This window comes from Rhinatrema bivittatum, chromosome 7, assembly GCF_901001135.1.
Source record: "Rhinatrema bivittatum chromosome 7, aRhiBiv1.1, whole genome shotgun sequence".
NCBI lineage: Eukaryota > Metazoa > Chordata > Amphibia > Gymnophiona > Rhinatrematidae > Rhinatrema > Rhinatrema bivittatum.
This window is the reverse complement of record NC_042621.1, coordinates 303,663,513-303,677,009: the sequence shown is the minus strand read 5'-3', so window position 1 is coordinate 303,677,009 and position 13,497 is coordinate 303,663,513. Positions and strand designations below refer to the sequence as shown.

Sequence of the window (13,497 nt, the reverse complement as noted above, 5' to 3'; positions counted from 1 at the left end):
CTCAATTTTGCCGGCGTCTGTTCTCGACCCCGCTGACAGCCACGGGCTCGGAAACCGGACGCCGGCAAAATTGAGCGTCCGGTTTTCGACCCGACAGCCGCCGGCCGACTTCCAATTTATTTATTTATTTATTTTTTACTTTTGGAAACTTTCGGGACCTCCGACTTAATATCGCCATGATATTAAGTCGGAGGGTGCACAGAAAAGCAGTTTTTACTGCTTTTCTGTGCACTTTCCCGGTGCCCGAAGAAATTAGCGCCCACTTTTGGGTCGGCGCTAATTTCTGAAAGTAAAATGTGTGGCTTGGCTGCACATTTTGTTTTCTGAATCGTGCGGGAATACTTAATAGCGCCCGCAACATGCATTTGCATGTTGCGGGCGCTATTAGGTTTGGGGGGTTGGACGCGCGTTTCGGCCCCTTACTGAATAAGGGGTAACGCTAGCGCATCGAAAACGCGCGTCCAATAGAGGGTAAACGGTACTGTATCGGCCCGAGAGTCAGTCTCGGAGGTCAAGCAGGGCAGCCCTGGCTCTGTGAACGCAGGTGGAAGCAGTGCAAGAACTGGGACGGGCACCTCATCCAGGCGGATCCAGTCCCGACTGCGCCCCGTTGCATGCATGGAAAAGTACTTCTGTTAGGGGAATCAGAATTGCAGCTCTGTGCAGGCAAAGGGCACGGCCAGGCCCCCGATCAGCCTGCTCTGTGGATGGAAAGGATCTGTGGTGACCTACAGGGGGGGGCTGCAGTGAATGAAGAAGCTTGAGGAGGGGGCCTACCTCACAGATCTCCAGCCACTTCCACCAACCACCCTACAGCCTCCACACGATGCATCGCCTGACCCTTCCCTCGCTCTCCAAATCTTCTGTATCCATTCCCCCTCCCCTGTGGCATAGGAAACATGTTAATCCAGTCCTGGTTACCCCATTGCAGGCAGGGAGTTGTAGTTCTGATCTTCTTAGATTAAATCAAAGAGACAATCAGAACTACAAGTCCCTGCATGCACTGGGGTAAAGGAAGGAGTAGACTGGCCTGCTCCGTATGACATGGGGGCCAGGTGACAGCCCTCCTGTGGGAGAAGGGCAAGGACCTGGAACTGAGCCGGGATGGGGAGGTGGAAGGGATAGAAGAACCAGGAGCAGGGTGGGGGAGGGGGAGGGAGGGCTGGGCATGGAATGGAGGAGGGGAGGGGGGAGGTTAGAGCCAGGACTGCGGTTCCTGAAATGTGGAATCAGCTTTACATGTGGCAAAGGTGAAAGCAGGAAAACTACTTCAAAGGTATAAATCATGCAAATTTACCTAACGCATTTCATTGTGGAAATCCTGAAGGACGGAGTTCAGGTTCCCCCTGCTCTAGTTCACAGTATGAAGCTCCAGGCGGAAGGCGGGGAAGGAATATTTCTTCACGGAACAGGAGGCAGTGATGGAGGAGGGGGCACCCAGATGGCTCCAAGTCCTGAAGGACAAGGCTGAGCCAGACCTGGTTTTGCCCCTCTGCATGCAGGGAGCTGTAGTTCTGAGCTCCCTAAGTCCCTGCATGCACTGAGGCAGAGCCAGGCCCACGGGAGAGACTCCTTTCTGCTGAATGCAATTGATCACACTGTTTAAGCAAACCTCGCGAAACAGGGGCTCTGAGTCCTGCAGGATCAGCCTTCAGAATGTACTCCAGAGCAGCTGGCCAGACATTCCGGTTCTCGCTGAAGCGCAGAAAACTCCAGTGCTAGGTCTCTGCAGATCATCCTCCTTTAACGTAACCATAAAAGATTGCTACATTCTATGCCCTTTCAGTGTTAAAAACTTGGAGTGAGGTAAAAAAACAGGTTCCTGTTCTTCAGAGCATTGTTAAATGATCCTCCTGTAAAAACCGCCAAGGGCAGCTTCTTCCAGAGCAGGGAATGCAGGCATGCAGGGGCTCATCCAACTCATGCACCCAACAAATCAGCAGCATGCAGAGGCTCCATTCCAACTCAATGTACCCAACAACTCCAGGCATGCAGGGGCTCCATCCAACTCAATGCATCCAACAACTCCAGGCATGCAGGGGCTCCATCCAACTCAATGCACCACAACAAATCAGAGCATGCAAGAGGCTCCATCCAACTCAACTGCACCCCACACAACTCCAGGCATGCAGGGGCTCTATCCACTCAATGCACCCAACAAATCAGAGGCATGCAGAGGCTCCATCCAACTCAATGCTACCCAACAACTCCAGGCATTCAGGGGCTCCATCCAACTCAATGCATCCAACAACTCCAGGCATGCAGGGGCTCCATCCAACTCAATGCCACCCAACAAATCAGAGCATGCAGAGGCTCCATCCAACTCAATGCACCCCAACAACTCCAGGCATGCAGGGGCTCTAATCCAACTCAATGCACACAACAACTCCAGGCATGCAGGGGCTTCATCCAACTCAATGCCACCCAACAAATCAGAGCATGAAGAGGCTCCATCCAACTCAATGCACCCAAAACTCCAGGCATGCAGGGGGCTTCTATCCAACTCAATGCACCCAACAAATCCAGAGATGCAGGGGCTCCATCCAACTCAATGCACCCACCCTATAGGTCATGCAGAGACTCCATCCAACTCAATGCACCCAACAACTCCAGGCATGCAGGGGCTCCATCCAACTCAATGCACCCAACAAATCAGGGCATGCAGAGGCTCCATCCAACTCAATGCATCCAACATATCAGGGCATGCAGACACTCCATCCAACTCCATGCATCCAACATATCAGGGCATGCATAAGACTCCATCCAACTCAATGCACCCAAACAAATCAGGGCATGCAGAGGCTCCATCCAATTCAATGCATCCAAACATATCAGGGTATGCGGAAAATCCATCTAACTCAATGAACCCAACAACTCCAGGCATGCAGGGGCTCCATCCAACTAAATGCACCCAACAAATCAGGGCAAGCAGAGGCTCCATCCAACTCAATGCACCCAACAACTCCAGGCATGCAGGGGCTCCATCCAACTCAATGCACCCAACAAATCAGGGCATGCAGACGCTCCATCCAACTCAATGCACCCAACATATCAGGGCATGCAGACACTCCATCCAACTCAATGCATCCAACAAATCAGGGCATGCAGAGGCTCCATCCAACTCAATGCAACCCAATAAATTAGAGCTTGCGAGCCTCCATCCAACTCAATGTACCCCAACAACTCCTGGCATGCAGGGGGCTCCATCCACCTCAATGCACCCTCACAAACTATAATATAGCAATACCAATAATCCTGCAAAGAAATTAAATCCCTTCCAGTTTGGATTCTACATCCTCTGCCATTACTTGGTGTGTGAAGGGACTGAGTAAGTCCAATTAAAAATGAATTGAAATCTCTGTCTTCTGCGTATGCTGCGTTAAAACTGATTCGTATTACTGCCACTATATGAAACAAAGTGAGACTCTACACCTTAGGACCAGAGTATATAATATGTCTGGTTTGGACTGGCAGTTTCCTCCTGCTCCCTTGAGCTTTTCCAGCTCAGTCAGAGCTGGGCCTGACCGAGCCTTCATTGCATCACCTGGCGCTTTCTCCATATTGCAAAATCCCCCCTTCCCACCCCCTCATCTAGGCCTGGTCCTTGCAGTGGCTGAGGGCCTAGTATGAGATGCTCTCGTACCCAGCACAAAGGACGGGTGCTGAGTGATGACAAGGGCTCCCTCCCTTCCTGGGATACGAACACAGCATTCCCAGGGCCACATGCAAAACCAGGCCACCAAGTTCACATTTTCGTGTTTGCACGTCTGCAAGGCGGTTTCACCCAGCATGCTATATGGGCCGCACATTAGATAAAGAGGCATCCTTAACTAGCAAATTGAAAAATTTTTAGATCTTAAAAGGAATGATATGTTTAGTAATAGTTTAGTATGGTTTTATTGTTAAGGTTTGTTTTATTTGATTAATTTTATATTGTTATTATGATTTTATATTATGAGATTTCATTTATTGTAATTTTATTAGAGTTGCTTGTGCAATGTATATTTTGTATTGTAAACCGACTTGATATCTTGTGAGGAAGGTCGGTATACAAAAATGCCTAAATAAATAAATAAATAAATAAATAAGACACACACAGACCTGCAGGAAGGGGTACACCTGAGAAGCAAAGACTCTGAAATCGCCAACAGCCACCAGCGAGACAGAGGTCAGCAGGTCAGCGATGAGCAGAGCATAACGTAGCACGGAGGGGTCCAGAGTCCCACAGAGCACGTGGCCCAGGAGAGCGATCACCTGCAAGCAGAGCCAAAGAAGAGAGCTGGTCACTGGAGAACCAAAACACAGGCCACCACCGAGAGAGGACTGCGGTCAGCTGGCAAGCCAGGCCCAGGAAGAATCCTGGTAAGGCCTAGCAAGGCGCAATTGCACAGAGGTCCACGGGACACAGTGTGGGCTCTGCATTCGAAGTGGAGCACAGGGAGTGCCGCAGAGCCGGGCCACTTACACTCTTACCCTGGCTGTGCGCACCCTTTCCAGACACCAGCAAAACCAGGGCAGCCATGGCTGCAATGGGCCCAGCTACTGCTATTTGTTGGCTTTGAAGAAGGGTCCAGGGGTCAGATTTACTGAGAGTTCCTTCCCCCCGCCGCAGGCAGAAAAATGAGGAAAATCCTGAGGCTACTTGTGTTTACACGAACCAGGGCTTGACCCTGTCTGGGCCTGGCATGGCTTCTGCTCTCTCTGGGTCTGATTATAGTGAAAGGGCTTTTCCCCTTTTAGTACATGTGGCCTACTGGTCAGACTGTGACGCTGCAGTTGACATTGGGTCCATATTCAAACACAGTCCAGGTAGCAAAGTTAACCCGTTAAACCTATCCAGCTAACTTTGGAGGTGTAAATGCAGCCGCGCTATTGAATATAGCTGGTAACTTTGGGACGGCATCTGGCTCGACTAGACTTAGCCGGTTAAGTCAGCTCCTCCCAGTTATGCCCCTGAGTTAGCCGGCAAAACGCTTTTGAATATGGACCCCGTTGCTTTTAACGCGCCGAGTTTCCTGCATTTACGGCGATTTCCTCTCGTGTGCTCACTCACTTCGGGCCGATGCAATATCACTGCGCGTTAAACGCGAGCGCCGGCTCCCTTAATGTGCGCTGATCCACCTCTCCCGAATGCCGCGGTTAAAAGGAGGCACTGGGAGAAACCTCACGCCCCTAGCGCCTCCTCAGCAGCGGGCGCCCAGGGAGAGGTGGCTGCCGTTTTCCTACCCTGACTGCTGGCACCCTAATTTTTAAAAATATTCTATTATTCCGGTTCCTCCGACTTAACATCACAGGAACTGAAAAAAGGAACAGAAAAGCAGTATTTCCTGCTTTTCTGTTATTGTTTTGGGGCTCCTCGAGAATTAACACCTCCTCCGGGCAGGTTAAAATGTGCACTTTTTTTTTGAATTGGGGGAGAACAGCTAATAGCCTGATCGACACGCTTTTGCATGTCAGGAGCGCTATTACCTTCGCGGGGGGGTTGGACGGGCGTTTTGGATGCGATAATCTCCTTCTAGCATAAGGGGTTGTGGACGCATCCAACCAAGGGCATTTGCATCGGCAATGTCTGCGATCGTGAGAAAAAGGCACCGTTACTCCAGACTGCGCACGTCCAGAAGAGGCGCAGTTACAGGGAACCTGTGCCAAGTTCTGAGCCAGAACCCGAACTGAGATGGTTAAGAGGACACCGGGGGGGGGGGGGGGTGCCCCTGGCAGATGAGCTGGCGTCTCTGCTTTCTGCGATGATCATTGGGTGTTCACAGCCCGCAGTCCTGCAGAGTCTGTGCACATAAACCGGAGCACGCGTGCAGGACGAGCCGTATGGATTACGGGAACATGCTCGCTACACGACAAACACGTGCGAGGGGCATGTTAGGTCTGTTTAGCTTTCCCCCCCGGGGATCGTGAACAGCAGACACTAAAAAGAAAACATGAAAGGCACAAAAACACAAAGGGACCGAGTGTTTTTTTCGGCCTGCACACCCTCTGCTTTGCACTCACCTTGTTCACAGGGGCGTATTTTTGCAGAGCAGCCAGGAAATCCTGCAGCGCCAGAGAGCCGATCTCCTGAGATTGTGTAATGCGTGTTGAAGAGAGCAGATAGGATCGCCTGTAAGGAGGGTACAAGACGATAGCGTGAGGAGGTCAGCTGGCCAGCCTCGCGGGACTCGGGGCATTACGGAACTGGGTGATGGACGTCAGTGCACATTTCTAATTCGTTTTTAACTCCCGATGCCGTAGCTAATTCCATGGAAAGGCACCGGGAGTTTTAAAAATAGCGCATATGAGTGCAAAACATGCATTCAGCAACAGGCCAAACGCACATTTTACCCTCGGGGAAGGGGAGGAAGGCCTGCATCCCTGATATCTGCGTACCTCCCCAGCATCCTCTTCAGGAAACACCGAAGCAAGAATTCATTCAGTCTTTCCGCCACAGCCTCAATCCTTTGACCCCTCAGTCTTCCAACGTCCAGGAACCCTCATGACCTGCAGCTCGTGCTTTCACCAGCATTTTTCCCCCTGGGAGATGGGTGAATGGCGGTGGTCTTGTGTGTGGCAAGACTCTCCCCAGGACAGTTCGCAAGGGTATTGGTCCCCTAGGAAAACCTACAGCCTTGCACCGCAGCCCTCGCCGTGTACACACTACAAATTATGCATTTATAATAACAGATTCGACAGGAAAAAGACATTCACGTATAATCTTCGCAGGGAGAAACATATCACAACTGTATGTATATTCTTTTTTACATGCACTGTTGTGGTGCCAACTAGAAAACCCTGCATAAAAGATACTTGGAACAGATACAGTATTAAGCCTATTGTAAAGCTATGAGCAAAACCGAATTACAATTACAATCAATACCAAAATCCACTTATGCAAAGAGAACACCACGAATATTATACCAAGCCGTAAAAATCAATCACACCTCTTATTAGGAAAACAGAAGAAGCCAGGCTACTGTAAATCCCTGCACAGAAACTACAGACTAGCAGAATACCTAAAGCCTCGGTCACACACGCAGAACACAGACGGACTCTCGCCGAATGCAGAAAAAAAGAAACTATAAGTGTACATAGAAGCATGCAGACGAAACCTGGAACAAGCCAAATTCAGGAAAAACAGAAGAAACCTCGCCCTGACTCATTACACCAATAATAAAATCAAGAAACATAACACATCAATCATAACAGTAAAACCATACCAATAAAATATTTACAACAGCTGACAAATAGATCATTCAATAATTAAACTCATAACAAATGTTTAAAAAATTCTCAAGAACCAATAAAATATTTCAAAACAGCAGACCCATCAAATACTACCCAACAATTAAAACTAATAAGAATTAGAAAATTCCTCGTACTCCATACCTGGGAGATTTTGATTTCCAGTCACCTCAGGACTGTCATGGATAAGTGGTGGCGAGGAGGCTGCACACACACTCTCTGACACACATGTTCACTCTCACTCACCACGTCCACATTCACTCTTCCTCCTCTCTGTGACGCACAAGGGGCCACAGCCTCTACCTTCTCTCTCTGACACACATGTTCACTCTCACTCACACACGTCCACATTCACTCTCCTCCCCTCTGGAACGCACAAGTGGCAGCAGCCCTCTACCTTCTCTTCCTGTTCTTGCTCCTTTCTGCTGGCCACACACTCTCTGACCACATGTTCATTCTCACTCACACACGCACACATTCCCTTCCTCCACTCTGGGACGCACAAGTGGCAGCAGCCTCTACCTTCTCTTTGTTCTTGCTCCTTTCTGCTGGCCAACCACTCTCTGACACACATGTTCACTCTCACTACACACGTCCACATTCTCTCTTGCTTCCCTCTGGGACCACAAAGTGGCCACCAGCCTCTACCTTCTCTCTTGACGCACATGTTCACTCTCACTCACACCACGTCCACATTCACTCTTCCTCCTCTCTGTGACGCACAAGGTGGCCACAGCCTCTACCTTCTCTCTCTGACGCACATGTTCACTCTCACTCACACACGTCCACATCCCTCTTCCTCCCCTCTGGGAAGCACACAAGTGGCAGCAAGGCCCCTACCTTCTCTTCTGTCCTTGCTCCTTTCTGCTGGCCACACACTCTCTGACACACATTGTTCACTCTCACTCACACACGTCCACATTCACTCTTCCTCCCCTCTGGGACGCACAAGTGGCAGCAGCCTCTACCTTCTCTTCTGTCCTTGCTCCTTTCTGCTGGCCACACACTCTCTGACACACATGTTCATTCTCACTCACACACGTACACATTCTCTCTTCCTCCCCTCTGGGACGCACAAGTGGCAGCAGCCTCTACCTTCTCTTCTGTTCTTGCTTCTTTCTGCTGGCCACACACTCTGGCCACTGCTCCTCCTCCTTCCCACCTGGCCAGGTCCTCTTCCAGGCCAATATGGGCAAGAAGGACAGAGGTTACAATTGTCACAGTCCTGCCACTGCCTGTGCCATCCCCAAAATTGCTTGCACCATAGGTGGTCCTGCCCTCTCTCCCACTCACACATTTTTGCTCCCTCTTATTTCCCAACCCTTTCTTCACTCCCCTTTCGTTTCCTCTCACTCAGACCCTCTCCTTACCTTCCCTTTTTTCACTCAGCCCCTTGCCTTCTCTCCCTTCCACTCTCCTGTAATACATGCCCCCTTCCCTCCCACTCACTTACTACTCCCCTCCCAACTCACTCACTCACCCTTCCTTCCATCTCCTCTCACTCAGCCCTCTCCTCCTCTCCTCTCCCTCCCCACTCACCCCTCAGGTCCCTCTTTTCACTCCCCCCCTCCCCATTCCCACACCACCCCTTCCATCTCACTCTCACCCTTTCCCTTCTTTCTCTCTTAATCCCTCTTCCCCTCTCACACACTCACTCCTCCCCTCACACTCCCTTCCTTTGCCTCACCTCATCTCCTTCCTCTCTTAGCCCCTTCCCTTCCATCTCCTTTCACTCACCCTCTCCTCCCCTCCCCACTCACTCCCTCAGGTCCCTCTTCTCACTCCCTCTCCTCTCACTCACCCCTTCCCTTCTTTCTCACTTAATCCCTCTTCTCCTCTCCACACTCACTCCTCCCCTCACACTCCCTTCCTTTGCCTCACCTCATCTCCTTTCCTCTCTTAGCCCCTTCTCTTCTTTTCCTCGGAGTCCTCTTTTCTTTCTGCCGGTGGGGTGCAGAGAACTTATTTATGAATCGCTTCCCAGATTATAATCAATCATCCCTAGTGATGGAGATAATATATAGAAATACAATTCAGAAAAGAAAACATGCAGGAGCCATATGCATATGTTGGTTACCCTTCACAGGGACCCCCTGGCGGTTCCTGAGGATGGGATTTGAAAGTCGAGGGGTTAAGCCGCTGTCCAGTATGTTTAGGGTCCTTCGTTTTCAGTTTGTAATTTTATTTTCTTTGCTGGTGATTTACTACAGCAGAGACTTGGTGGAAAGGGACCCGGGTGCGATGCACGAGTGGCTCCATGAGGCTATGCCCCCGTGACACCGGGCAGCTCCGAAAATCAGCCCATTCTGATAAGAATGGGGCCGGAGCTGGGAGGTACGAGCTTAGGAATGTTTAAATGAAGCTAACTGGCCACTGGGGTAGCCAACCGGCCACTGTTCAGCCAGCCTGGCCACTTCTCTTTCAGGGAGGTGGGTGGCTGGCAAACCCTTTAAACCGGCCAATGTTAAGGGCCAGTTTTCTGCCAGCTGCTGGCCTTTATATCGGCAGAGCCTCTCCCTTCTCTGTCCATTCCCCTGGACCCTTTCGTACTAAAACAGGAGCTGGTCTGAGGCCCGATTCCGGTGCTGTAAAGAGACTGGGGCCGGGGACTGAATGCCCGGGACCCCCTGTCTCACCTACAGAAATGTAATTGGGTTGTGGGAGCTTTCCAAGATGGCGACCTGAACGGTTGTGCTGCGAGGAGCTCCGAATTTCTTTTTCTAATAGTAACCGTTTCTGATGCCGCACACCAAGCGCAAAGCCCGGGTCCGGTGTGGCGAGACTGCCTCCACACCGGCGGAGACGACGCAGCCCAGGATCGGGAGCTTTTTCGCAGTGGTGCCTCCACTTATGCTCGGGAGAACGGGTCGCTGGCGAGCGAGAGCTTGCCTCCCCAACCGAGACATCATTGAGCCCGGATCACCAATGAGACCGGTGCCCCCGGGCCGAGACGAGGACGGAAGCAGGAGAGGAACTGCAAGCCCAACGGAGGGAATCCGGAGGGAGGTGGACGCGTTGAACGAGGTATAACATCGCAAGGACTTACCAAGCAGGAGCCAGAAGCCAAGGTAGACCACTCCCTAGGAGATGGGGGAGAAGGGTTGGAAATGGCAGCAAGGCTGGAATCCTCGAGCCCTAGAGAGGGCGTCGGTCCAGCAGCAGGAGTGGGAAACGGGGCAGACCAGGAGGCATCTAAGAAAGGACATTTGCTGGTGAAAGCACCTGAAATAACTCTTTCCTCAATCTGGGATGCTCTTCAGTCTTTAGAAAAGGCCATTTTGGGATTAACAAAAGAAGTAATGGAAATTAAACAACAAGTTCAGCATAATGCAACAGAAATAGCGATGCAAATAATAAAACTGAAAAGCTAGAGACTTGTGTTGTTGAAATGGAAAAAAATACAATCGTCCATACTTCCAAATGACGACATGGTAAACAGGAGGTTAGAAAGATTGAGAATAATCTTGGGGCGCACAATTTAAGATTTCTTAATTCTCCTGTCTTAAGAAACATTGCCCCACTGGATTTATTCAAGCTGTATGTATCGCAAGTCTTGAAAGTCCCGGAAGAAATTAAACCAGTAAGAACCAAGGCGTACTATTTATATGCAACTGAGGACAATCCAAACGATATAGAAGATCAAGCTTTACCAGACCTGTCAACATTATTGGAATCGTCACAGGAAATTATAGTTTCGCAGCGTAGACCATTATTAGTAACATTCGCGTTTCTTATGGATAAGAACAATATCTTTAAACAATATTTCAGAAACAGCCGAGTTCCTTTTTTTGGACAAAAAGTACGTTGCTATCAAGATTCAGTTAAGCAGACCCAATTAAGAAGGAAAGAGTTTCTTAATAGGAAAGAGGAAGTTGTACGAAAAGGGGCTACCTTTAAGTTGCAATTTCCCTGCAAATGTTGTGTTTTCTTTCAGGATCAGAGATGTGTGGTTTTTTGTTCCTATACAACTTGGATCCTTTCTGGATACTCGCCCAAATCCCATATAATCCTGCTGTTTGGAGTGTATGTTAAATTAGTGAAGGGCTTGTTCAGATCGCCAGATAAACTTGTGAATTTAATATTACTAATTGAAAGTTTGTCGCTCTTATAATCTGCTCTCCCCTATATTTCTTCTATTTGCTTACAATACAGAAATATGTTGTGCACTGGCGGATAACTTAGTTTTTATAAATATTTTCCTTCTGTATGTAAGAGATTTCTTTAACAAGTGGATACTTGTAGTTTGTTAAAATGCATAAAAAAAAAATTAAAAAAAAAAGAAATGTAATTGGGTTAACTCCTAAAATATCAGAAAGAAAAAAAGTTCTGTTTTGTAACTTTTGCAGGGACGTGAGCGGCCTGTGTCCTCCGGCTGTGACTCAGCAGCTTGTAGGTTTTTTTCAGCAGGCTGCAGTAAAATGGGTCCCTGTGGGAACCAAAACTAACTCATACTTTGCAGAACACACAATGTTCTCAAGAAAGCAGCAGCGTGCAATTTCCTCTGGGAGTGCATTCGGATGCACGGCGCCTGAAAAAAACAACAAAAACAACAAAAAGAAAGTGGACATTTCTCAGATCCCAAAGGAGAAAACCGTGGACGTCTGCTATGCGCCAGGGTGCAAGAGAGACTGCAGGGGCTGCTCTATCGTTAGGCAGGGGGAGGCAAACGGCCGCAGGAGGGTAAATGTCACGGGGGTGGCAGAAGGTTCCCTACCCCCACCTGCAGGAAGACAACCCGCATGGCGCCCCAGTTCAGAGATGCCAGGGGGTTCCCACCCCTCACCGGCAGGAAGACCAGTGTGGTGATGGGAAAGGAAGCTGGGAGAGAGGAGGGAGGAAAAAAGAGGAAGGAGAGGAGGCGAGAGGGAAGGGAAGGAGAAGGGGTATAGCGGTATGAATAAGAGGGCAGGGAGAAAAAAAAGGGAAGAGCATGTGAGTGAGAGGGTAAGAGAAGTAAAGAGGGAGGGGGAGTAGAGGGAAGGAAAGAAGGGTTAGTGGTATAAGTGAGGGGAGGAAGAAAAGGTAAATGGAGGGAGGAAAGAAGAAGGATGGGGTGAGGGAGAGGGGAGGAGATGAAGGGAGAGGGAGAGAGAACCAAAGGGGAAGGGTAGTGGGGTGTGTTGTGTGAGTGAAAGGGCAGGCTGGAAGCAAGAAAATGGACGGAGATGAGTAAGGAGGCAGGAAGAAAAGGAGATAGAAAACTGGCCTGTGTGAGAGTGGAAGGGAAGGGGAATGGTGGGGTGAGTGCGGGGGGGGAAGAAAGAAGAGAGGGGAGTGGAGAAAAGAGAAATGATATGAGGTAGTGAGAAGGGAGAAAGAAAAAGGGGAAGAGTAGGGGTGTTGTGAGTAAAGGAGGGTGGAGGGAACTGGGGAAAATAGAGAAAAAAAAGGAAGGGAAAGGGATAGGGATGTGACTGCAGAGAGGAGGGGGGAGGGAAAAAAAGGAGGAGAGGGAGTGAGAGGGAAGAAAGGGAAAGGGGAGGGGTATGAGGAGGGAGGGGCGGGAAGGGAGGTGATCTCAAGCCTCACCTCAGGAGAGCAGCTCGAGTGTGGGAATGGAGAGGGTGAGTGAGTGAGAGCAGCCGAGGGAAAGGAATCTGCTGCACTCAGAGAAAGGCTGAGAGTGCTGGGGTGCAGGAGAGAGACTGGGTCAGACCAAGGGTCCAACGAGCCCAGCATCCTGTGTCCAACAGTGGCCAATCCAGGCCACAAGAACCTGGCAAGTACCCAAACACTAAGAAGATCCCATGCTACTGATGCAATTAATAGCAGTGGCTATTCCCTAAGTAAACTTGATTAATAGCAGGTAATGGACTTCTCCTCCAAGAACTTATCCAAACCTTTTTTTAAACACAGCTACACTAACTGCACTGACCACTGTTGCGTCCGTCGCTGCTCGACGCCCTCACTCTGCCCTCTTTACCTCCATGGCAACTCCCTCCAGGCCTGATGGATGGTCAGCTGCCGCGGCGTCTTCTTGCCGTCTCCCTCCGGCATCCCCGGACCGGCTCGATGCTATGGATCCGCCATGACAGAGTTTCTGCTCATCACTCCAGATGGCAACTATTCCTCACTTAACACACACTCCTTATCTCCTCCAGCCTTCTCCACCCAGGTCAGAAATCTTGGGGTCACCATGGACAATCTGCTGAACTACAAAGCTTTCATCAATAACACTATAAAAGATTGCTTCTTTAAACTCCAAGTATTAAAGAGACTAAGATCCCTCCTATATTTCCAAGACTTCAGATATGTTCTACAAACAAT

General features: G+C 49.8%; 1 protein-coding gene across 1 annotated transcript in view; it reads right to left on the bottom strand.

Moving 5' to 3' along the window:
* LOC115096241 overlaps positions 1-13,497 on the bottom strand; it is a 120,051-nt gene that overhangs the window by 16,985 nt on the left and 89,569 nt on the right. The window contains exons 7-10 of the mRNA XM_029610749.1: positions 6,004-6,112; positions 5,850-5,920; positions 4,118-4,254; positions 1,613-1,649 (exon numbers count right to left, since the gene is read on the bottom strand). Of these exons, the coding sequence (XP_029466609.1) occupies positions 1,613-1,649; positions 4,118-4,254; positions 5,850-5,920; positions 6,004-6,112 (354 nt within the window). The remainder of the gene's footprint in view (positions 1-1,612; positions 1,650-4,117; positions 4,255-5,849; positions 5,921-6,003; positions 6,113-13,497) is intronic.